Source organism: Toxorhynchites rutilus, chromosome 1 (assembly GCF_029784135.1).
Source record: "Toxorhynchites rutilus septentrionalis strain SRP chromosome 1, ASM2978413v1, whole genome shotgun sequence".
Lineage (NCBI taxonomy): Eukaryota > Metazoa > Arthropoda > Insecta > Diptera > Culicidae > Toxorhynchites > Toxorhynchites rutilus.
Window position 1 is genome coordinate 72,980,617 of NC_073744.1, and position 26,894 is coordinate 73,007,510.

The following is a 26,894-nucleotide window of genomic DNA, read 5'->3' on the forward strand; positions in this document are numbered from 1 at the left end:
AAATTGGTAGTTTTGTTCTTTATCGCAAAACATTTGACACGTTTTTTTTTTTATTTTTTCATTAGGGTTACCATTTCCATTTTAGGGTTGTTCAAAAAATCAACTTTTTCCCCTTTTTCCAAAAATGACTTTTTTTCAAATTCATAGCTTTTGAACTACTAGACCGATTCAGATGATCGTCATATCAAATTAAAGCCATACACCTAGTCTTTTAAAAAAAATACTACTATACCTGCAGATATTTAAATTCTGCTCCCGTTATTATTGATTGTATTTGTTTTTTTATTGTTTTCATAGTCTCGGGACCAAAGGCACTATATTTTTTAAATTTTTTCTGGAAAGCTGAGGATTTCTCACATAACATATGTCGAAACGAGTTTTTTTTCGTTTTCGATTTATGGTTTTTCAAAGTTGTTAAAAGTTGAAAGTTGAAAAAGGAATCTCATGCTATGGATCGGATTTTCGCGAAGAGAAAAAAAATTGAGTAGCCACAATTTCGACAAGAACAAATTCGGATAACTATGTGGAGCTGTTGGACAGAGTCTTAAGCACATTTACGGTTCACGAAATGAATGAAAATTTGATCTTCCAGCTAGTAACGCCACGATTAATGTAAGATAACCACGATAACTCCGAGAGAAACATTCAAGTTATGAAGTGACCAGCTCCTAGTCCAAAAATGATCATGTTTCGAATTTTCCACTAGCAATGTCTTGCACATATCCCAGTTTAGAATACTTCAGACAGTAATCAATTATGCTCGACAGAACCGAAGAAAAAGTTTGGTTAACCAATGTCATTTTGGTTCTTCTTCTTGAATGGCGTTAACGTTCCCTATGGAACTTTTACCGTCTCAACGTATGCATTAACTAGGTTCATTTATTAATACTTAGTTGAGATTTCTTAAGTCAAATAACACGCCTTGAATGTATCCTGAGGGGCAAGCTCTGGAATACGCGTGACCACAGTGCAAGTCGAAGGAAATTTCTTTGACGAAAAATCCCCCGGCCAGGACGTGAGTCGAACCCGAACACCCGGCATGATAGTGTGAGACGCTAAACACTCGGTCACGGGTACACTATGTCATTTTGGTTACGGTTAATGAATAACTAAAGTCATTATGGATTCCAAAAAAACCATGGTATGTACGCTGGATAAGCATATTAAATTATCTGTAAAGGATGTCGTGGGTTTCCAAGAAACATGAAAAGTTTATGGAGTTTTTCGTAAATTTTCAAATGAGTAAAGTTGTTCCCTTGCCCGCACCCAATATCTACTTCGTCCACTTTTAGGATATCCCGTAACTATTCCCACAAGCCCTATCACTAAAATTTTGGATAAAGTTATGAGTTATTTAGAACGGACTCCTAATTCTCGAGATATGATTTTGAAGTATTGATTCAGATGTGAAGATTCGAAACTACACTGAAAAGTTAGACAATAAACCCAACAAAGGTCCAGCAATAGATCGTACCCAATGGTTTCTAATGTATGTCCCATGATGTCATCTTGTTCAGAGCGTACAATGTCAAAAACAATCATTACTAGATAAGAAACTTTATACTGATTCAGTACTCCAATAACACACTTTCTCTTATCATTGCTAAATCAATACGAAGCATACTTTACCGAAAATATATATATATATTCGAAATGAGAAGCGCATTTATAGTCATGCTACGGCATACTTGATACTGAAACAATACGAGTAAAAACATAACAATCTAAGCTGCCTAGAAAAAGGATGCACTCGAATGCGAATAAACGTAGTAACGAAACAAATGTCTAGCGTTAGAAATGAAATCAATCAATGCGTGATATGGTCGCCTTGCTTGATATACATTCTCGTACTCAAATTGATCGACTCAAATAATGCTGCTCCAGAGCTGTGTAATACTACTTAGCATAAACGTTGCAAACACAAAATCTTGCGATAAAGTCCAATTTTAAAATTTGAATGAAACTTCGACTTTGGACCGAAGCTTGGGAGAATTGAAACAAAAAAACGGAACGGAAATTGGTGGTTTAATTTTGTTCGATTCAAATCAAATGATTTTATTTGCTTTTAAGAAGCTGAATATTATGCCGAAGAGTAATTCATACATCAGCTACCAATAGTTGAAAAACAATATTTATTGAGTTGATACTCACCACCATTGACAATATTCATAGGCAGGAGCATATGGAGCTCTCGAAATTATGCTAAAATTCAGCACAATCATGTTTGACCCCTGTGCTATGATTAGGGTTCGTCAAGAGTTGTGCTTCTTCGGGAGGAAGAGCACAACTCCAGAAGAAAGGATTTATGCCAAAATTTAGCATAATTGTACAACGAGCCGCCAGCACTACTTACTCATTATACACGGTAATCGTCAAGATGTAGTATTACATGATATTTTACCAACCACATACTGGCTGGTATATGCTTAAAGACAGCTTTCAAGGCGTTTGGCATAATTTTACAGCATAATGAAACACTATGCTGTCTTAGTGTTTGGCATTTCAGCTTTGGAAATTAAATTTTTTAATAGTCCACCGAGGTAGGATGTGTCTAATATGAACTAAATCATTTGCATAGAAACTGAGGTCCTGTTTGTAGTTTGTCTGTCTAGCTGTGTGAGACTAAAATTGTCTTCATCAATACTCACCAAATGAATAATTCCAGCAGCTGTTAACCACACTGATATAAAAATTGATACTAATTGTGCCAAACGTATTGAACTAGATGTTTTAAGTATATTCAAATATTGTAATATATCCGGGACAGTCATAAGACGTAGCGCTCGTAGGAAACGGAGACCTAAAACAGATGAAAAGATTGGTATTAACAAAATTAGGCAACATGCAAAAGCTGAGCATCGACTCACCGATCCATGTCCGATCTAAATATATTGACACAAAGGACGGGGGTATTGTAAAATAATCTACAAAACTGTACATCTCTAGCATAAACCAAAGTTTATCAGACGCCGCTATAAACTGGAAGGGTAGGAAACAATGAGTAGTCAACAGTCAATCCATCAATGTGGACGAACTTACTCGTATAAAAAAGTAAACCATAAAAAATATGTTGAACGCAAGGTCAACTTGCTGAGTGATGTTGTTGCTCCATTTTTCACACTGTTCGACTTTTTCGTTCGATGCGTCGATGAAGTAAATAATGAGGGATGCTATGCTAAGGATGAATACGAGTACAACCTGAAAGTAAAGAGTAAAGATGAGATATCAAAATACAGAAGCCACAGAGTGTTACTGAAAAATGGTCTACAAATTAACAGTGGCAGCAATGACGAATCAAGTTTAAATCATGCTTTTCACATACAGGAAAAAATCCATTTATTTTGCCATTTCATGATCGTTGATTTATTTTTTTGTAAAAGCAATAGGGTAAATGATCTTGGTTTGTCCAATTTGGGGTGTTTTTACGCAACTAGTAAATGCAAATCGATTTTTCTTCATGAAAATCACACATAATCGATACGAGTTTGGGTTTGTTGAAAAGCCCCAAGTCTCTAGTTGCTAATACTACCATAAGGTGTTGAAATGATTCAAATTTTTATGTTTTTTAACGATTTTCCTTAAAGAAGAATTATGATCATGGTTTGACCACCTCTGATCATGGTTTGCCCAAAAAAATGATCATGGTTTGTCCGGTTTTAGAAATCTCCATTTTTGAATGAAAACATTCGAATTCACAATTAGATGTTGCATTTATCATTGCTTGAGTTTACTGTCATCATATTGATTCATTCATAATTTAGGCTTTCTTCAGAATATTGCCTTTTCTTGGGCATTTTAGAAGTGTTCACCTCAACACAATCAACACAGAAAAACCATACTTCTGCTATGCGCGAAACACACCATAAACAAACATAAACAAACTGCAGCGCGCCAAGCGGTTGCCATAGAAATCATGTGGACAAAACAACATTAGTGAATTGGACAACTCATGATCAGAATTGAATTCATCAAAATGCGTTAATTTAATGGTTTAGCTATGTAAATCCGATACAAATGGTGAGCAAGCATGATGTTTACAATATTTATAAGTGTTGTAATCCAGAAAAGGTCTGAATACGTGCCAAATAATCATCTGGTGATCGATTAAAAGTTAGCTCGAATGAGGGACGCATTGACACAAATAGAAGGTGTATTTTATAATCCTTTAAAACATGTGATTTCGTAAAAATATACTATCAAACTACTATAAATCATGTAAAAGGCAATTTCATTTATATGTTTAGAAACATTCGAAGACCTTATTTGACACAGGAGCGCTGAATTAGAGCATTCAAAAAAGTGGGCAAACCATGATCATATTTTCGACTGGACAAACCAAGATCATTTACCCTAAATGACTCTTGTTCCTGAATCGGTACTTCTAGGGTATGACATGAAAAAAATCACTTCCGTAAATTTTTTTCATCATGTTTTCTCCATCGTTGTACCTCTCGGCCTTGACAGCTGGTTTTTCACATACAGTCAATCGCAAAATAGAGTGTACACCTCGTGTTGGTTTTCCATTTTTGAGTTTATCGGGGCGGCTGATATTTATCATAAAAGCGATTCTTTTACTCTCATGTAGTGAAAAAAATGAATAAAATGGACACATTTCTACTTCATGTTTAAAAAACAAACAAAAAATCTTCAAATCAGACGTGGAAAAATTGAGTGTACAGTTCTAGTTTTACTTAAAAAGATAGTTGGAATCAGCTCAGGAATGTTAACAGATAACAAAAATCAATCCCCTAGTATTTGGTATGACCTCCTTTGGTATCCAGCACTGCCTGCAAGCGCCGAGGCAAGATTTCTGGTCTCTGTAGACGGAATGCTCTCCCAGATCTGCTTAATCGTCGTTTTGAGTTCGGCTTTGTTCCCTGGATATTTATTCTTCAGACGGTTCTTGATTTCCCACGATAGACGCTCAATAGTGTTCAAGTGATTGCGGTGATTGCGGAGGTGTTTGTTTGGAGAAATTTAAGGTGTACACTCAATTTTGCAATGCCCCAAATTGACATTTTTCAACTTTTAGGGTTAACTAATTAGCCGAAAAACTTTTCGCGGAATTTAGATTAAATATTGGGTTGGGGAAAAAGAAATGTCGTATATTGTCAATATATGGCAACACTTAAACATATCTTGTGTTGTACTTATCGCATCGGGTCATACTATACGGCTATTTAAAGACTGTGCTACAAGTGTTGTTTTGACAGTGTTGTAATTGTCCTTTTCAGTCTCAAGTTAAAGCGCGTCAAAGATGGAGTCCATCAAGCAAGAAATTCGCCATATTTAACGTTTTTACTACCTGCGAGGTAAAACTGCAACGAAGGCGGCCGAAAAATTTCGTGTAGTTTATGGACCCGATACTGTAACGATTAGCACAGCACAGCGTTGGTTTGATCGATTTCGTTCTGGTGTAGTGGCTGTCGAAGATACACCCCGTACTGGTAGGCCAATTGTCGTTGAAACCGATAAAATTGTTGAAATCATCCAAGTAGACCGGCATGTGAGCACTCGCTCGATTGGCCAGGAACTGGATATAGACCATGAAACCGTTTGGAACCATTTGCAGAAGATTGGATTCCAAAAAAAAATGGATGTATGGGTGCCACACGAGTTGACGCAAAAAAATCTTTTAGACCGAATCAACGCCTGCGATGCACTGCTGAAACGGAACGAACTCGACCCATTTTTGGAAGAAGATGGTGACTGGTGATGAAAAAAGGATCACGTACGACAACCTAAAGCGAAAAAAGTCGTGGTCGAAGCGCGGTGAGCCGGCCCAAACCATTGCCAAGCCCGGATTGATGGCCAGGAAGGTTTAGCTGCGTGTTGGGTGGGATTGGAAGGGAATCATCCACTATGAGCTGCTCAACTATGGCCAGACCCTCAACTCGGTTCTCTACTGTGAGCAGCTTGACCGTTTGAAGCAAGCGATTGACCAGAAACGGCCAGAAATGATCAATAGGAATGGTGTTGTTTTCCACCAGGACAACGCTCTGCCTCACACATCTTTGATGACCCGCCAGAAGCAAACGGAACGATTTGAACGAAAGTGTGTTTGATATTTGTGCTACAGGAAATGACGGTGCGGAAAACTGGAAATGATGTAGCAGTACCGAGCCGGTCACCTCAAATTTGACGACAGTGGACACAACTTACACGCCGTTGAGGCTAGATGCTACGTGGATATCGACCGTGTATGGCGTTGCACCGTTGGAAAATAGTTTATTGTTTTCTATCAATTTCCTTGCATATCCACCAAAACTTTGTTCATAATTAAAAATCATTATCAGACACAACTTTCGTTCATGATTTTTCCTCCCTTGCAGAGAATGTATTAGTCTATTTCATAGAACAAGGGGGGTCTTCGTAGCCACATTGGTTGCGCGTTCGCTTAGTTCGCTAGTGATCGATCGGGAGATCAAAACTCAGGGCCCCAATTGACTATCTTTGTGTTGTTACAAAATAACTGGGTCCACGCAACAATCATCATCGGTGGAGATCGCTCCACGGTCGAAATAAGATCGATTCATCCTTCAAACTGATCTGCTCTGTAAAAAAAACATCGGGCTGTTATTCTATTAATAACACAACAATAATCATATCAACTGTCTCTAACTGGTCTAACTGGACAATGGAAGAACAGAAGGAATACTCTTACGCCTAAAATGGCAACTGTGTAATATGTTAATTATAGATACGACAAAATATGTGACAAGTACACGATTAAAAATCCAGCTCTGTTATGAGCCTAAATAGATAAACAAATGGGATAAAAAAAAACCTAGAACACATATTTTATACGGTAGAGATATTTTTTATTTATAATTTTTATTTAAAATCGTATTATATTATAGTGAAGCTCATTAAACACCTCTTTTTTTTAAACACACGTGTTGTAATGTAATACATGCGTTTTGCCTGGCACGTTGGTACGTTGAGACGGCAAACGTTAGGAACATTAAGAACGTTCGGAATCTTAGTACCATTGAAGAAAAAGTTGGAGAGCGTCGTATGAATGGTGTGTATCGATGATGAATCCCAGATTATTGTTTTTCTTCGAAACACAATTTCTCGAGGAATGATTCCAGCAAAGCCTTTCAACAATATGTGCATTGGATTTACACACGTGCTCTCCAGCTGGTGTTCTATTAGAATTGATGACCATAGCGAGACTGTCACCTTGCAATTCGAGCATGTGTGATTTGAAGAATTTCTAAAATTCATTGTGCTAATTCAGTAAGGCTTCAAGCTCAGTGGCGATGTGTCTGGCTCTAGGCAAATTAGTTTTGTTTGAAAAATAAACGACGGTTAATTTATTTGAACCATGTTTACACAAAATATTAAACCGTTTAAAAATAGAGTTTGGGGGTGAACATTTGGGATTCTATGTATTCTTGAAGCCAGATTTATTAAAAAAAAATAGGAAGAAAAATTCCGATAAATTTCTTTTAAGTTCGGAGGAGTTCGACCACGAACATCGTTACACGAAATTTTTATATATATGGTTAATGATCTTGGTTTGTCCGATTTAAGGTGTTTTCACGCAACTAGTAAATGCAAATCGATTTTTCTTCACGAAAATCACATATAATCAATACGGGTTTGGATTTGTTGAAAAGCCCATGTCTCTAGTTGCTAATACTGCCATAAGGCGTTGAAATTATTCCAATTTTTATGTTTTCAACATTTTTCATCAAAGAGAAATTATGATCATGGTTTGTCCAAAACTGATCACGGTTTGTCCGGTTTAGAAATCACCAGTTTTGAATAAAAAAAAATTATTTTCAAGTGGATGTTGCATTTCTCATTGCTAGAGTTTACTGTCATCATATTGATCCATTCATAATTTAGGCTTTCTTCAGAAACTTTTTGGACATTTTAAAAGTGTTCACCTCAACACACTCAACACAGAGAAACTTTATTTCTGCTATCCCCAAAGGACACCATAAAAAAACTGCAGCGCGCCAAGCGGTTGCCATAGAAACCATGTGGACAAAACAACATTAGTGAATTGGACAACTCATGATCAGAACTAAGGTCATCGAAATGCATTAATTTAATGGTTTAGTTATGTAAATCTGATATAATAAGTGAGCAAGCATGATGTTTACAATATTTGAAAGTGTTATAATCCAAAAAAAAGTCTGAATACGTACCAAATAATCATCTGGTGATTGAATAAAAGTTAGCTCAAATGAGGGGCACTTTGACACCAATAGAAGGTGGATTCTATAATCCTTTAAAACATGTGAATCCTTTAAAGTATACTATGAAACTACTGAAAATCATGAAAAAGACAATTTTATTTATATGTTTTGAAACATTTGAATACCTGATTTGACAGAGGTGCGCCGAATTAGAGCATTCAAAAATGGGGACAAACATGATCATATTTTCGACCGCACAATTAAAAATCATTTACCTTATAGATAGAAGATGATTTTTTAATCACAAGCAATCTCACGGGCGTCCTCCCTATTCAAAAAAAATCACGTAGTTTATAGACAACACCTCAAATCAAACAAACAACGACAAATTCTGTTTTAAATATTAAAGATTTTCTTCAGGTTACAAATTAAAATAATCATCATCATCTTCTTCCACTTTTTCTTCATAACTGTCATCAGATTCATCGTCATCTTTTCCTGACTCAACAATTGTTTTCTTCAATAAACACAAAACTTCATCTGGAAGTTTTTTTACAACTACTATTCTCCTTTTCAAAAAAAGGGTCTACTATTGAATATGTGGAGATAATGTGATTGACAATATTATGATTAGTATTTCTCGACTATTTTTACGAGTGAAATGTTCATGAACACATTTAATTATTTTATCACTTTTCTCTTGAGCCTCTCTGGTCATTCTTTCTATAAATAATACTGCGCTTTGAATAATTCTATAGCCATGAAGTGAAATTGTGTACATAGCAGTAGTCATATAGTATAAAGAGTACATATCATCGTAACATTTTGCTGTGTCGATACACTAATCGTAATTTTTTTTTGGAGCATTGAATTTCTATAAGAATATTTAGAAGTCGGAACCTGTTTCGGGATTCACTAAACGTCTACGAGCGGTATTGCCATCATTGCTGTTACCAGAACATCCAGGCTTTGGTTTGTCAATGATGAAACCCATTCTAGTTTTGAAGCTTTCCTAAATGTGAAAATTCCATTGATTAGTATTGCTGGGCTGAAATACCGATTTGTTCTATCCTGATTTTTTTATGGTGCTTGAATCCCAACCGATTTGTAACATGAACATGAAGGATTCAAATTCATGTTTAACAACGATATTGTAACCTTACAAGCATAGCAGTTTAGCCCAAATTTATATTTTATACTCTACAGATCACTGTGACACAAAAATTTTCATCAATGGATATTTATGGGTTTGATTCAATTAAATCAGAGATAAAATTTCAAAAAAACATTGCAATCGCTTTTCTCACTAAAACGATAATTCGCGCAGTTTGCGCTACAGTGGACAGTGTTCATTTGAAAGCTTATGCTTTTACCTAAAAAATTGCGACAACAAAACTTTTAAGCTGGATTTCTACAAAAATAATATGATAAAATTTTACAATATTTAATGAAAGAGATTTGCTTTGTAGAGTTTTTCGAAAAGCTTTTCCGCTGGCATCACAAACATCCAAGCTATCATTGAAGCTGCAGAGCATTTCAAAGTTATGTACTTTTTCAAAAAAAAAATGTCAGAAAAACGTCAGTATACCAGTCTTTGAAAAGCCATAAAAACAGATTTTATAGTATTTGGGATTTAGGCACTTGAATAGTACAGCAAGATAGGAAAAATATTACGAAACAGCTGAGGCAATTTTCATTTTTTGCCTGATGGCCAGAGATTCCCCAATGTGTCTGTAGTGCCTGTAGTGCCTGTAGTTGATCCCAATTGAGTAGCTTAACCGTTTCCCCGGCTGGTCTTGCTCGGTGTGACTAAGAATTGTCTTGAAGAAAAATAATTTTTTGTTGCCATTTCCGATATTCGAATCATTTTTAAAGCATAACATGGTTCAATTCGCATTGTTTTCGGTAACGAGCAGCATTAGATCCATTTGTTGAGCAGGTGCGCTCGATTATGATGAATGATAGCATTTTGACGTAGGACTACGTCTTTCATTTCTATACCGGGGTGTAAAATCAAAGTTTCGAAAACGAAAGCTTTACGCCGGAAACCGAGATTTTGAGCGTTAATAGCTCCTAAACAACTGAACGAAATGGTATGATAAACACTTCATTCGGAAGATAAAATGTCTACGCGTTCTTTTTGATCCAAAAACTTGTTTCAATAGTGTTAAAATTGCTTTCAAAACAGGCTATTGAAATCACCAATCGGTATATAAGCGAGCGCCGCTCGGAAATCCACTCAGTTCTAATTGAACAGCGATTGGAGCATGTTGTCGCTGTTGTGGTGAAGCTCTTCATTTATCATGAAAGCGCGGATGAACGGTGTCACCAAGAGCCTGTTTGTGCACCTTAGGCCAGAAGGGAATCCATCAGGAGGAGAGTGATGCCACAAACGGTTCCCCGGGAAGACATCGCTACACACACATACACGCGCGGAATTCCTTCCGTTTGGATGCCATTCAGCATCGAGAAAGTTCCGGAAAGATCTAATCATTTCTGGAAAATAATCTGCCAGTTCCTCTGGGAATTTAAAAATACATTCATGTGAAAGAGTTTATTTCAATGTTTTCTATTCATGTAACACTGTGACCAAATATTTTTCAATCAAGTACTATTAACAGGTGGTTATCGAGTTAGTATTAACCACTGGTGGGCTTCCAGTATCGAGGAAAATGTGGAAATATCTAATCGTTACTGAAAATAATCTGCCAGTTCCTCTGGGAATTTAAAATTACATTCATGTGAAAGAGTTTATTTTAATGTGTTCTATCCATGTAACACTGTGACCAAATATGTTTCAATCAAGTGCTATTAACAGATGGTATTAACCACTGGTGGGCTTCCAGTATCGAGGAAAATGTGGAAATATCTAATCGTTACTGAAAATAATCTGCCAGTTCCTCTGGGAATTTAAAATTACATTCATGTGAAAGAGTTTATTTTAATGTGTTCTATCCATGTAACACTGTGACCAAATATGTTTCAATCAAGTGCTATTAACAGATGGTTATCTAATTAGCATTAACCACAGGTGGGCTTCCAGTATCGAGGAAAATGTGGAAATATCTAATTGTTACTGAAAATAATCTGCCAGTTCCTCTGGGAATTTAAAAATACATTCATGCGAAAGAGTTTATTTGAATGTTTTCTATCCATGTAACACTGTGACCAAATACATTTGGTTTTGTGGTTTTTCAATCAATCGCAATTAACAGGATCGCTTCCGAAGATTATTCTTCCCCATCAGTAGGATATTTCCGTATCCAATATTGTATGCGCCCGCAATCGATTATTGCTCAGTCGCCGAAAGTTCCGAGCTCAGAGAGTTCATTCCCCTCTAGTTTGCCTTCCAAATTGCCATCGTAAACCACACCATCTCTCGATTCAATCACACACAAAAAGCATACTTAAGCGATATTCTGGTGGTGAGACACATTCATTTTTCGTGAGGACATCGACAAGACAACATCGTTGCCTAACGTGCTGGAGGAGGTGGACGGCGAAGGATCGACACATACACGCGCAGAACTCTTTCCGTTAGGATGCCATTCAGCATCGAGAAAGTTCCGGAAAGATCTAATCATTGCTGGAAAATAATCTGCCAGTTCCTTTGGGAATTTTCAAAATATATTCATGTGAAAGAGTTTAATTGAATGTTTTCTATCCATGTAACACTGTGACCAAATATTTTTCAATCAAGTACTATTAACAGGTGGTTATCGAGTTAGTATTAACCACTGGTGGGCTTCCAGTATCGAGGAAAATGTGGAAATATCTAATCGTTGCTGGAAAATAATCTGCCAGTTCCCCTTGGAATTGAAAATTACATTCAAGCGAAAGAGTGTATTTTAATGTTTTCCATCCATAAAATATCCATATAATACATTTGGGTTTGTGATTTGTCAATCAAGTACAGTTAGCAGGTTAGCTTCTGAAGATTATTCTTCAGAACAAGGTTTTTCGTATCCTATATTGGATGCATAAAACCTTGTTCCTCCAACGTAACGCTCTCGTTTTCGAAGTCTCCCAAATATTCATTTATTCATTCATTCAGAATGGATTTAGATTCAACTTCAAACAAATGATCTCTAAATCAACGATAGTCCTACGTCACCCTTGCGGTTATACCATAGATATAACCCACTTCCTGTTTTTTCACAGAGAACATTAAGTTCATTCTTTACAAATGGGCAACTAAATTTGAAATGAAGGTGAAATTCGACTTTGTAATCGTTGGATGATGAGTAGTTGAGTCTAATAAATGAACGCTTGCGAAACATACACCATGATCACACTAATAATATCAACATCTCGAACCCAAAGAAACGGGTTTTGCTTCCGACTACCGATGTCAAATGATTGATCAGAAATAGATGTTAGTTAAAACGTTGAACAAAAATAGTGACCAGTTGACGTTCCGGATAAATGCTCCAAATTGGCGAATAGTCATCTTGTTTCTGAAGTTAATAACGATAAAAAGTACCATAAATCAACTTGCAAAAAAGTATCGCACACTTTCTACGTTCTGAATTGGTCATAACTTCACCGGCATTCGTTTTCGGAATTATTTGTAAATAAATTGTCTCAAATCAATCACTCCCGTTTCACATTACAGATTACCTTTAAAACATAATAGAATGTAAACAACTCCCCCTGAGACTACTAGCGAGTTATTCACATGTTCTCAAATTTAGTATGCTTACGCGCATCTGTATACATGGTAGCCCGGACTTTAAAGTAAACGAATGCTCGTGCTCTTCAGGTCGATATTGAAAACAAAAACAGCGGAAGGCGACGAAGGAGTAGCATCCACATACATACTCGTCAGATGCCACTGACAGATTTTTTTTCCTTTTCCTCTAACGATCGTTAGCCGCTGCGGTTGTAATCGCTAATACGAAAATCCCTCTGTGATCTACCCCACAAATAATTAACTCGAACATATTGGTTTGAAGTGTAACAGTGCTACGATGGACCACAGCAGCGTTAACAGTATTTTTAAAAAATCCACAGCTTAGGAGGAATGAAGTATAAATCAATCTTCTACAAATAGTAGCACCAACGCATCTCGATAATATCAGTGGATACCCAATATGATCTACTTATATGGGATACGATTCGGTTCGTTACTATCAACAACGACCTTTATGGAAGTGAATGCGTAATAACATTAATAAGTACTTAGAAAAATATTTGAATTTCGATGGTCCTTTTAAAATAAATTCATTATGATTTTAACCATCGCTTCGAGTCAATTGAGGTTTGTCAATGAAGTGATGAGAAACACTCATGTGACGTAGTTCACTAGTTACTAAAAATAGTATTCATTCATTGAGTATGATGTTGGGGTGTATTCTAGCGCGGAATGCAGTTCTACTTAAACTTGGTGGTTTCGAAAGAGAATGGAAAAGCCCACCCTAGTGAAGGAATTAAAAAACCACTCTAATCTTTTGCGATAACGAACAAAATTTCCTTTTATTGCGAACACCTGAGAACCACTATATTGGTTTGGCAACTTTTGAAAGTTTTCTGTGTTTATTGTAGTGAGTGAATCGTAAATACAACATTGAAATCCGAGAGGATCATCGCCTTCACAAAAATTATTCCTTTCGGACGGTTGTCTTCAATAGCCATAGATCTGTCTGGTATGATTCATTGCGATTCCATGCGATGTTACCATGTGGAAAATCTCCATTTATCAATAAAATTTCCACCAAATACGTTAAAATTTCCATTCGTTGTGTGTCTGCGATGCTTCAGCTGACCCTTGCACTGCTGATGCAAAAATAAACTAGAAACCGAAGAATAACATTATAAATGAATCGCGGTATGATTACAAACGGAGCTGGAAGTATAAATTTCCATTTGATTCCATCAATCGTCGTCATTTCAAAGCAATTCCTCCAGACGATGAGGAAAGCGAAAGAAAAAAAAATGTTTTTCACATCTGTTGGTGGGCGAGCAACGATAAAAATATTGGAGCTTCGCTTAGAATATTGTTTGCTATTGATTGAATTCGATTTGGATTAAATATACAAACATTCGTACTGCAACAATAATGATTACTGCAATCGCACTAAATATTATTTCAACTGTTGCTTGTCCGGACCAGCAATTCCAAATGAAATCGTCATAAAAATGCAGATTTTAAAAACTTGTATTTTTGATTCCAATGAAAGTGTGTATTCCGTTTGGGTTGGAGGAAATATGAGTTTTTCACAGCAATTGGGAATTTTTTGACTCAAGCGTACCTTTTGAAAAGGGCGTATCGATTTGAGTAAGGGAAATCTTTGATAATTTATATCTCAAAAACTATGAGTTTTATGAGTATGAGTATATACCGAAATAGTGTCTTAGAAAGAGTTATAGAGTATTGATGGTTGAATATAAAAAAAAAGTACACTGAGAAAAAAAATTAGTACTCTTTTTTTATTTACAAAATAAAAATTCAATTTGCAATATCCAAAATACATACTTTTTATTTTTTTTTTTTTTTTCATACAAAATAGAAGTCATGCAGAAAATTTCAAAAATAGGCCTAAGATGGTAAAACTATTTTTGACGAACTTTGTGGAACATCGAATTTTTAGGAATTTTCAAAACATCGAATTTTTGTATGTTAACAATCATTTTTAGCCACAAATTATGAATCCTGATGTGATTTAAAACAAAAAAGGTTATTATCAATCTCCTTCTAAATGTAGCCATTCTCGAAATATTTAAAAAAATATTTCTAAATTATTGTCTTTTTTATAGTAAATAATCAAATTTTTACTAATTTTACTTTACTAATTTTTTTTCTCAGTGTACATTTTTTTTTCATATTCAACCATCAATACTCTATAACTCTTTCTAAGACACTATTTCGGTACGACTCATAGTTTTTGAGATATAAATTATCAAAGATTTTTCTTACTCAAATCGATACGCCCTTTTCAAAAGTTACGCTTCAGTCAAAAAATTCCTAATTTCTGTGGAACTCATATTTCCTAAACGGAATACACACTTTCATTCGAATCAAAAATACTTATTTTTTTCATTTTTCAGTTTCATTTGGAATTACTCGAACACAAGTGTTTTTTTAGATGGCGCCGCAAATGTAAATCATTCAATAACGACATCACATTAATGGTTTTGATCGTAGTAAATTTACGTAGGAGTTCTATAACTGCAAAAATTAAATTATCCGGGGCTGATTCAGCCATATTGGTGTTGCAGTTTCGATTCCTAGAGGATTAATAACACAATCCATAAGGCGAGTAGTTAGCAAAACATAAAGTAACTTGAAACTTTTTCACCCCCCATATCTCGTATTAACCATTTAACCTACAACGTTGAGTCACACTCATGGTTGTAAGACTGTGCCGAAACCTACAACATCGATCCTGACTCGTGGTGTATCGATGTGATCGATGTTACACAGCTTCAGGCGCATGGTGTTCATGGGAAAGTCAGGTAATACTAAATACTTTTGTCTCATTTAGGGGAACTTGAAGTAAGACGCACCGTGTCGCTAAAACGCACCATCATGAAAAATCCAGGAAAACGGATTTTCAGTGAATAACTATCTTTTTTCATTATACATTCAATTATATGTAGTTAAGGTGAAGGTGGAAGGAAGCGATTGTAGTAAAAGTATAGGTAGAACCACGTGTAAAAATGGGGAAATGTGTTTGTGAGAGAAGAGCAAAGCACAAGTGAATAGATCGATTCACTTATCAGACTGTGTGGCGCTTCACTGACACGAGTCATAGAATACATTTGAAAAAATAACAATTCAATACTAAAGTAAAATGTATGAACGATGTGTTCCGATGAACAATTGCATATATAAATATATATAGTATGTGTATTTGCATATGAAGTAAAATTCTGATCATACGCGAGCAAATTTATGACACATGCGAGTTGGGGCTCTTTTGGTATTAACAAATTCTTCCGCATAGTACTAATTCCTTAATATTTTCCTTTGTTGATCGTATTGTTTTCACATATTCACGTTGGAGAGCCTTAACCCTTCTCTTCGTTGGCCGAGGCATTTTGATTGAATGTAACACTTTTCCGTTTACTATTTTTGAAAGCATAGGCAGCCGTGGCAGTGTTCCGAGCTCTGCAATACAATTTGCTTAACCAAAGTTAAAGTTGCTAAAACTCACATTATAGACCCATTAAACGTAAAAATAATGATGGTAGTGATATCAACACAATTTTATTCTATTGGTTTTCATGACATGAAACGCTATAACTCAGGAATAACATTTTGTTGAGTGGTTGATAGTTGTTTCGATGATGTTGTGTGGCATCAGTGTCGAAAAAATAACGATACTTTCGCCAATACTAACAAAACCGTTACGGAAAATTGAAAAATGAAAATTTAACTTTCAGAGCATTAGTTCGAGTTTTCCGACGTTTTACTATACAGTGCGACGGCAGATGAAACTTTAATGTCTAGTGAGTAATCGATTAGAGTTTTGTTGATATTACTCGATGGGAAGTGTACGAAAACGATCATTTTCTTCATAATGTTTCGCAAAATTACTGGTTTTCTGGCGAAGGGTAAGATAGGGAGATGAAAGAAATGAGCGTCATTGTGGCAGCCATTTGTGGCTAGCTTCCACCTTCACCTTAACCCTCCTGTACTCGCGTGCAAAATCATAACACGTATATTCGCGCACGGTGTCACAGACCGAAAATTGAACTTCTCTGTAAAGTTGCCATTGTGTATTTTTCTGGCTTTATTGGCATTTATTTGAAGAAGAGGGTATGATTGAAAGGAAAAACTCCAAAAATATGTTTTCTTCATCTTTATTATGGTTTAATAGACATCTAATTCAGCCTCCTCAAAACATAGTAATTTTTGATACTCCAACGCAAATAACGAAATTCAAATTTTTCACTGTTATCAATTAGAAGTAAGCAACTGAATATAATTCATGGAAGTATGAAGAGCTATAAAATAACATAAAAACGTATTAATCGATTGTGGTTTCATTGGAGTAAGAATCAAAACATAGCATAACTGCATGCTCGAAACAAACATATTTTTTTACATTTCATGTAGTTGTTCCGTGTTTTCGGGTCTTTTATCAAAGAGAAGAATGTATAAATAATTAAAAATAATACCAGATGATAATAACCAGATGATAAAGGTTCTGGAATATAAAGTTTGCATATTTCTAATATTCTTTGTCTCTGTATTCATGGTAAACTAAGAATTAATGTCTTTTTTAGATAGGGCAACTTCCTTTTCTTTTTCTTGTTTTCTTGTCGATATTGTCCATTATAAAAAAAAACCCGAAACTGTATCTGTTAAAATTTACCATAAGCCACGAATTAGTTTATAGTTTACTGTTTACAATTCTTCCACAAGTGAAATTCTTTCACAAGTGTGTATATGTATGACCATTATATTTAGCGAATAACTATACGAAAGTCGAACATTTATATTTTGCTTTTGAACGTATGTATCTAGCTACGAATAGTAAATATATGGATCCGTTCGATTCAATTACAAAAGGGACTGAAATCAAATAAGAATAGTCCGGTAATGATCTTATGCATTATATTCAATAAATATTTCAGGCCACTAACATTAATTTATACATTTCATTCATCAATATTCTAGAATATGAAAAAAGGCACATGTCCAAAGTTACTCGTATACTCGCGTCGGTGTGTCAGACCGAAAGTATGAAAAAAGTGACACACGTCCCCTTTGTACCAACACATGCGATACACTAAACGATGATGATCGATGAATAACGAAGCTAGAGAGAATCGCAAAGTCATAGTGTTGATCTTTTCTGAGAAAAGAACGAATTAATGATTTCTCGGTCTGACAGACCAATGCGCGAGTATAAAACCTAGTCTAGCAAACTTCGATACACTCTCGAATGTTACCAGATCTATCAATTGAGTTTAAACAAACAAATGTCAAAATTTATAATAATGTCATTTTTATAATAAAATGCAATTTTATAATGGCAATTTTACATCGCCCCAGTATGAAGATTCAAAAAAGGTAGTCAGTGTCAGTGTTATCAAATCTTTCAGATATTCACCGCAATAGTTTTATGCGCAGACGGTTTCTGAAATACATAAAACCATTTTCTCATATCTGTTCATGTATTATATGATAAAAACCAGAACGAACAAAATTATTTCAATGTTTCTGACTACTAAAATCTTTCTATAATATAGAAGAATACAAACCCTAGAATCAAAGTAAAAACTCCTAATTATAAATGCAAAAATTTGTGAAATTTGGGAATACGTTTGTAAACAAAAATATTGGATTCAAAATTACTCAGCGTTTTCGGCTTCCGACAAAAAATGTCTAGAAAATTCGATGCTATTTGACTGGCAGAAACATATCGGAAGCGGAAGGTGTGAGCAGTGATTCCATGAATTATCCAAAAGAAACGCTACGATGTCGTTTGACATTTCAACCCGTTGTTGAGCATTTTGGACACGCATAATTGCACCTTACCTCGCTTATTTAAGAATGACGTAATATGAATGCGTTTAGAATTCTCAATATTTTTGTTGATTTTCTTATTCGTAATCGTTTTAGCTCATTTCATTACAAAGAAAACAGATGTGGCTACATGTTTCATCTAGTTTTGCTTAAGATGGGCGTCTTACCCTATCCTTTCCTACTTATTATTATTAGCCTTATGTATACGCAGCTATAAATTATCAAAAATATTAGTGAGCATACTTGGGAATGTCTTTCAAAAGAGCACTTGTGAACAGGGAGAATGATGAATAACAGTGTTGGTTTTGCTTTTAATCATTTCACGCATACTTTTGATGCTAACAGTTGATATTACTTGAAAATCGAAGAGCATAAATAATAAATTTGAGCTACTGGGACGGATTCAGTAGAAAAGCTACCATTTCTGGTTGGAGTACGACAGAGCAAAACAAAGAAAACGTTTAGCGAAATAAAATAAAGAGTGGATAATAGAGACAACAGCTTCTGAACAGAAAATCAGGAATACCTAACTCGGTAGGTTTCCGCTATTCCAATGATTGAAAATTGTTGGTTGGTTCTTTGTTTCTAAGAGGCTACAATCTTTGTAGTTCATTCGCCTCTAATTGAAAATTGTGAGTATCACGATTAACCATCCTTCAATACCTTAGTTACGGGGTTACTACCTGCCAAGATGGAAGTAGACCCAAATACAAGACCCAAATACAAAGTTCAGTGTCACGAATGATGAATCTCAATTCAATGCTGACTTTAAACAGATAACAGGACAGCAGAACACTACATGGGCTGAAAAGATTTTTCGATTTTTCAACAGATGGCGCCACTAAAAAATGAAAAAGATTCATTTCGAGAGATTCATCTGTCACTAGCTTATGTGTGAAGTTTCATGACATTTCGTTCACTTGTTCACAAACTACACTTGTTTAAGCGTTACTACCTGAGCATTCGTAGAGAAAATAGAAAAAAATTGATATTGTATTTTGATCAAACATTGTTTTTTGATGGTTAAAAATCCTGAACAACCAATACAGTGGTTTTCGAAGACTTAGACGTTTCGTACTACAGAAAAGAATCGAAATGTTGGAAACTCGCTATACCAAGTGTATTGCCCTCGAAGGAAACTATGTTGAGGAATGAATACAGTTTTGCCCAAAAAACGATTGTTTTTATTCAAAACCCGGGACTTTTTAGCCCATGTAGTATATGCCAGTTAGGCGCATTATATACCACCCAAAATATGGATATATTATGCTGCATATACCTATAAAATAAATAAGAACGAACTAATGCATGGAGCTTAGATCATTTAGATATGGGACAATTCATTTTGGCCAAAGCGCCATGGTTACCATATCTTCAGGATAATCTGTATTTATAGAGATTTTTCAGACTTTTTGAAACCAACAATCTGCAGATACAAATTACAGATTTTTTTATTTTTCATACAGATTTATAGATTTTTCAAAAAAACGATCCAATATTAGTTATGGCTTGATTTCAAAAATATTTTTCCCAACTCACCAATTTTATCCATATAGCATTTGAATCAGTATGAATGAAAGTCATTTTTTCATTCATATGTAGCGGGTAGTATTGCTTTCTCATGTTCAATTTAACGCGAGAAGATGCCGAAGTCTGCGTCATCGGCTGGTTTTACAATGAAAAAATAACACTGTTTATCTTTTTCCTACAAAAGCACAGTGAATGCGAATTTTTACGTGGATATCATCAAGATCGTCAAATTCATAATAACTATGCCAATCAATGATACTGAAGCTTAGCTTATGCTTCAAAATTAAACTTATAAATTTAACCCTTTGTGATCGTATTAAATTTCTACATGTGTGTCGTACTGGTCGCATTTATTTTTATTTAAAAAAGCAGTAATGTATAACTTTGTGACATTATGAAAGATGAACAAGATTCCTTTATTTTTTGTAAGCTATTGATAAGTATTTACAAAACAATGTTTTTATGTTTATGTTTAAAAATGTTTGCTATGATATCTTTCGCATTTATCATAAAAATAATTAGTTTGGCGTCTTTCTTTTTTTATATTTCTGTTTGAACATACAGAACAATGATCATTACATCTACACAATGCCGCAATACAAGTAATTTTTCCTTTAATTCTTTTCTCAAGCATAGATGCCAACTTTTGTTTATATTGAGTACCGTTATCTATTATTCATAGTAGCACTGTATTGGTTCGTGAATAAGTTCACAATACATTAAAATTCGTTTAGAAAAAGTGTGAACTGATACATTGTTGCATAAATTATAATTTTAATAGACTTCTTTGTTGTGGTGGCTGGGAGCAGACAAACGACCGCAAAGGGTTAATACAGATTTCGATACAGATTTTCTGAGAAAAAACTCAGATAAAAAGATTTTTTGAGACCAAAAACGCTGCTTCCAATTGTACACAATTGTGTTTTTCCGGAGTTTAAAACTAACCTGGTCACCACGCAGTTACTTGAGACGAAATTATTCTGCTAACGTTAACGAATCGACAACCTCGCATATCCGACTCCCTATTAACATAGTCCACATAATATCATAAAACTTACAGCTGCTGGACACATTTGTCCCTCCATGGCTTGCGTGACGTTTCGAGAGTATAAATAGCACGACACACAGAGATTACGAGCCAAACTGTGCAAATCAAATAAACGTGTTGTGGATAGGACAGATTGGCTGTCCTATAGTTGAAATAGAACTGAAGGAACGATCAGTTTGAAATTGTTGTAACCCTTTGCACATACAATACGAGTGAACAAAAAAAGTCAACGGTCGATGGAAAATGATGGCTTTTAGCCACCATAGCGAAAAATTATATTAATGTTAGGTTGGGGAAAAAGAAATCCATTGGAAATTTGAAACTTTATTTAAGATGCTCCGGATTGTTCGATTTGGGTCGGATATACACCGTTTTGTTCTATAATGTGTTGCCATTTCAAAGGCAGGATAAATAATGTTGGTTCGTCCAGTCGAAAATACGATTTTGGTATGTCCACTTTTTTTAATGCTCTAGTTCAACGCACCTGCGTCAAATTAGGTATTCAAATGATTTCAAGCATATAAATAAAAATTGTCTTTTTCATTATTTACAGTAGATTCATAGGATATTTTTACGGATTCACATGTTTAAAGGTTTATAAACTCCATCTTCTGTTGGTGTCAAAGCGCCCCTTATTTGAGCTAACTTTTAAACAACCACCAGATGATTATTTGGTATATATTTAGACCCTTTCTGGATTATTACACTTACAAATATTGTAAACATCATGCTTGCACACCATTTGGATCATATTTATACATATAAATCATGTAATTAATGCATCTCGATTACCTCAATTCTGATCATGTTTTGTTCAATGCGCTGATGTTGGTTTGGTCACTTAGTTACTATGGCAGCCGCTTGGCGCGCTGCAGTTTGTTCAAGTTGTCATTCGCCCGTATCAGAAATAAAGTTTCTCTGTGTTGAGTGATGTTCATCTTTAAAATGCCCAAAAAAAGGCAATATTCTGAAGAAAACCAAAATTGTGAATGGATCAATATTATGACAGTAAACTTAAGCAATGAGAAATGCAACATCTACTTGAAAATTCTAATTTCTTCATTCAAAAATAGTGATTTATAAAACCGAACAAACCATGATCACCTTTCGGACAAAACATGATCAGAGGTGGACGAACCATGATCATAATTCCGCATTGAAGAAAATCGTTAAAAACCATAAAAATTTGGATAATTTGAACGTCTCATGGTATTATTAGCAACTAGAGACTTGGGGCTTTTCAACAAACTCAAACTCGTCCTGATGATATGTGATTTTCCTGCAAAAAAAAATCGATTTGAATTTACTAGTTGCGTGAAAACACCCCGAATCGGACAAACCAAAATCATTTACTCTAATTGTTTTTTCGATACATGTAGTCAAAAACCTGGACTGCATGTTGGGGACTGTTTCGAAAGGTATCACTATTCAAACTGGAAACTTTCCATTTCCAGCCATTCTATAGGAGAGGGTCTTCCTAAAACTCTAACACAATCTTGTGTTTTCAGGGCTCAAACGTTAGATAAATGTGCTATTAGATTCTTCGGTTGCTCATGGCCTGATCATCAAAAAATGCTGTTTTGGTTAAATTAACCGACTGCCTTAAATACACAACAGATGGTTATTTAAAAAAATGGGGTGGTCCGAAATCGTCTTTCGCGTTTCCGAAGTATTGTCATTAAATTTCGAACGCAATTCATATCAAGGCATCATCTGTAGTGACCACAAAGATGCACTTTCTCTGATATTTGGAAGATTAAATGTTTCAAGTTTGAAATTACTGATAAAATGAATTCAGTGCAGGAATTCGGAAACTAAAACATCTTGCTCGGAAATTGTGCGACAATACAAAAACCTCTCCCAGAAAGTCTTCATAGTTAGCATGCCTACAAGTATTCTTGATGGGCATGCTTGAAAACATAACTTATTGTACCTGTCAAAAAAGGTAGCTAGATGATTTTTTTCCAAATAATAAATTGTGATCATTTATAATTATTTTGGAGAATTTATTTTTTGAAGCGTTTTACCATATTCCACTCTATATATCAACGGAAATTAGTAACAATACAATACTCGTCTCCTCACACAACAACTAAAACATTCAATTGCCCACATTGTCGCTAGGCCACACACTTGTAACCTTTTCAAATAAAACTGACATGCTTCAAAAGCGAATGAAAATGGCTAGGAACACAATATTTAGATTATAGAGAAAGGTTCCCATAGCATTTATTTAAAAATAGATATGATGACCATCATCGAAAACCCCTCATGACAAACCGCGTTATAAGTTTTCGTAAGGGCAAAACACGAGAGGAAAAGATAATAGCCTGCACATCATTTGAAATGTAAGGAGAAATACAATCCGCGAAGAGAACAACATGTGTTTCTCGGTACATTGGGAATAACTAAATAGGCATCTCGAAATAACACAATATTGCAAATGCAAGAAAAAAAAGCTCTAAATCACATGATTCTGTCATGTACAATAATATGTAGAAAAACAGTGATCCGTGAGAGAATCCACGAACAAATCCAATTAATAACATGGGCTGTCCGATGCGTATCAAACGTTTTGCTGGTTTTGACACAATTCTGCATTGTTGCTTACGGCTCAAGATACGGAAAAACGCCAAAAATTTTGATGTTGGCTTTCTCCGCCAAAAGCAGTGCATATGCTCGCTATACATCGAACACCCGAGTATAAATACTGACAACATAAAACGAATTTGGTTCGGACAGCGCGCCAACTAATGATAGCAACTACTCGAAGTTGTGTATACAGAAACACACACTCGATTTCAATATGAGTGTAAGATTAATGAAAATAGAATTTTCTTGTCAAATCGAACATTAGACGGTTTCCACACTCATCCGCAATCGCTCGAATAACGATATTGAGATCGATTCAAATATTTATGGAGTTGTAGTCGATGAGCGAATGGTTTATCAAGTCATTAAAAATTTTATAGGTTAGAACTCCATCCGTATCTGGTACATTGATTAATTTATTTCTGCTTCTGACTATGAGGCTCCATAATTTTTTGACGTAGGACTGCGCCTTTCATTAACGGTACCAAATCAGAAAACAGGTCACGTGTTTATGAAATAAAGTTTACGTTAACAAATATAATTTTTGCTGAGATTGGATGTCGACGATTCGCATACCAATTGAATCGGAAATTCTCTAAGATTATTGATATGCTATACATTACAATCCCATAGTCCGTGAATGGTTCAAATTGATGAAAAGCGAAAGCATTCCCGTTTTCCTAACATTTGTTCTGTCCATTTGTGTCTTTACCTAACCGTGCTGTCTGTAATGGACAACTTATGCAGCCGCAAGAATAGAAATTACGAAGAGGATAATGAAAAGATAATATTTGCGACATAAATTCCACCCTTGCACAGTAAGTACGCTGTCGCTAGCGTATAGATATTGCATCTTCTTCGATGAAAATTTTCAGTCTCTTTCTACAAACAGTGAACATCGCTTATTCTGCTCGTTTTGTGTCATCTTCGAGCTATGGACGCGAACGAATGTTTCACTCGCTGTACATCTGGAATTGTAATCAAAACATCGAGCCGAATCAAGGCAAAGCAGGCGTAATCATAATATTTTTCGCCACATTAGGTAGGGGAAAATCAATGCCGGCTCATAAGAAAAACTAGGAGTGGGTTACATCTTTGATATAACCGGAAGGTGGACGCAGGACTAACGTTGACTTAGCAATCAATAAGTAACAAGTATATAAATCTTAGACATTTCATCTTTCGAATAAAGTGATTATCATACCACTTCGTTTAGCCAGAAAAGAATTATTGACGCTCAAAGGGGAATTCGATTTGGGCAAATCCATAGTCAATGGCACAGTCGGTATCGAATTATCATCGATTCCTCGGTTGTCGCTAAATGCTCAGTTCGGTCCGACTGCAGAAGAGAAATGGAATTGAAAAACGACAGACCAGAAAAAGATTATTAATGCTCAAGGGAGGAATCGCCTAATCCGAGGAAATACCCAGTGCACATTAGAATCTACGTTCGATTGGGGCATTTGTATAGAAATAATTGTTTAACGCTGATTTCATCAATATAATTTCTTTGATATGGTGAAATATTCACTATACCATATCAAATATTTCGTATTCTTCACTGTCAAATCCATAGTCAAAGGCACCCACCCATCGAATTATCATCGACACAACGATTTTCGCTAAATGCTCCTTTCAGTTTGGTCTGCAGAGACTGTTTTCTGAACTCTTATCCATCCAATTTGGTGTCCCTGAAAAGGGCCTTTGTTTATATGCTACGGCACTTGGGATTAATTTCGAGCTGGTATATTTCGGCTCGGTTTCGTTCCTTCAGAGACAGCGTGGTTGCCCAATTCTTCTGGCAGCAGCAAACGGAAGCATACGTCGAAACGTCCACTGTTTAAGAGAAAATAATGACGAAAGCAAAGGAAGCGTCATGTTTTATACTCAAACAGGGTGGAATGTATACCCGACCACTTTCGATCATATTTTTCTCGTCATATTCGTAGAAACCATCTCACATTCCAATAATGATTGATGGGTTTCTAAGCGAGCGCGCTAGTATACATACGGATACGGATGATTTCTATAACCTGTTTTCAAAGCAATTTTAAAGCTATTGAAACAAGTTTCCGGCTCAATAATTAACAATCATATAACTCTTGGACATTTTGTCTTTTGAATGAAATGATTATCATACAACTCCGTTCAGCCGGCAAAGAGGTATTAACGTTCAAAACCTTGCACTCCAGCGTCACTCTCTCGTTTTCGAAACTTTGAACTTGCACCCCGGCATAGAAATGAAAGACGTAGTCCTACGTCAAAAATGATTCTTCTGCGGCAATGCTCGGTGTGAATAAGTTTCGTGTTCCAATCGCAAACTGTTTCCACCAAGGATCGCAATACGCAATTCGTGGCCAAAGTAGTATAACGAAAGCGTTTATTTTGACAGGAGTGCTAAACGATTATATAACCGATATTTCTAATTCTGCTGGGATGTGCCAGCGAGCACCTAGGGTGGTTCAGAGGATCTAGCGAACCATTGCAGTGGACTGGATAAAGCTTTCTATTGTATGACTCTCAAGGATTTACGGCGCCTGGCGTTTGATTTTACGGAAGCCAACAACTTCCAGCACGAATTCAACCAAGTTGCGTTTTTCACCGAGAAAACGTTTTCACATAAACGATCATTCTCGCGTTGTTTAATTTTTTTAACATTCTGTGTGTTACCGTATCCGTTCTATGTGGGACGCTTGTTTGATGCTGGTTGAATGGCGATTGACGGAAGATATCTATAGGTGCGATACCACTGCACAACACTAAAAAACATGAAGCATGACAATTGATACTTGCTAATATTGCAATTTTGATAAGGTTAACCGAAAAACCACCGTCGGATCACTGTAATGTGACCGAATTTAGCCTTTTACACATTGTTTGTTTAAAAAACACTGAATCAATTATTTTAGCACATTCAGCACTGAAAAATCATCAGTAATAAAATGTATGAACAACAAATGTTTCTTAGACAAATGGCTCTGTTTGTGCAAGACTTTGACAGATGATTCGAGCGCATAGAGTATATATCCTTATTCCTTCCACCAGAATTCTTCTTCGTGCGAAGTTATATGCTGCCAAATATTGACAGCACGAA

General features: G+C 35.6%; 1 protein-coding gene across 26 annotated transcripts in view; it reads right to left on the reverse strand.

Annotated features, from left to right (window-relative positions):
* The window catches only part of LOC129762995 (calcium-activated potassium channel slowpoke), a 196,156-nt gene that overhangs the window by 155,400 nt on the left and 13,862 nt on the right, over window positions 1-26,894 (reverse strand). For all 26 annotated transcript variants that reach the window (XM_055761676.1, XM_055761691.1, XM_055761681.1 and 23 more), the window contains exons 3-5: window positions 3,040-3,198; window positions 2,868-2,979; window positions 2,649-2,800 (exon numbers count right to left, since the gene is read on the reverse strand). In XM_055761676.1, the coding sequence (XP_055617651.1) occupies window positions 2,649-2,800; window positions 2,868-2,979; window positions 3,040-3,198 (423 nt within the window). The remainder of the gene's footprint in view (window positions 1-2,648; window positions 2,801-2,867; window positions 2,980-3,039; window positions 3,199-26,894) is intronic.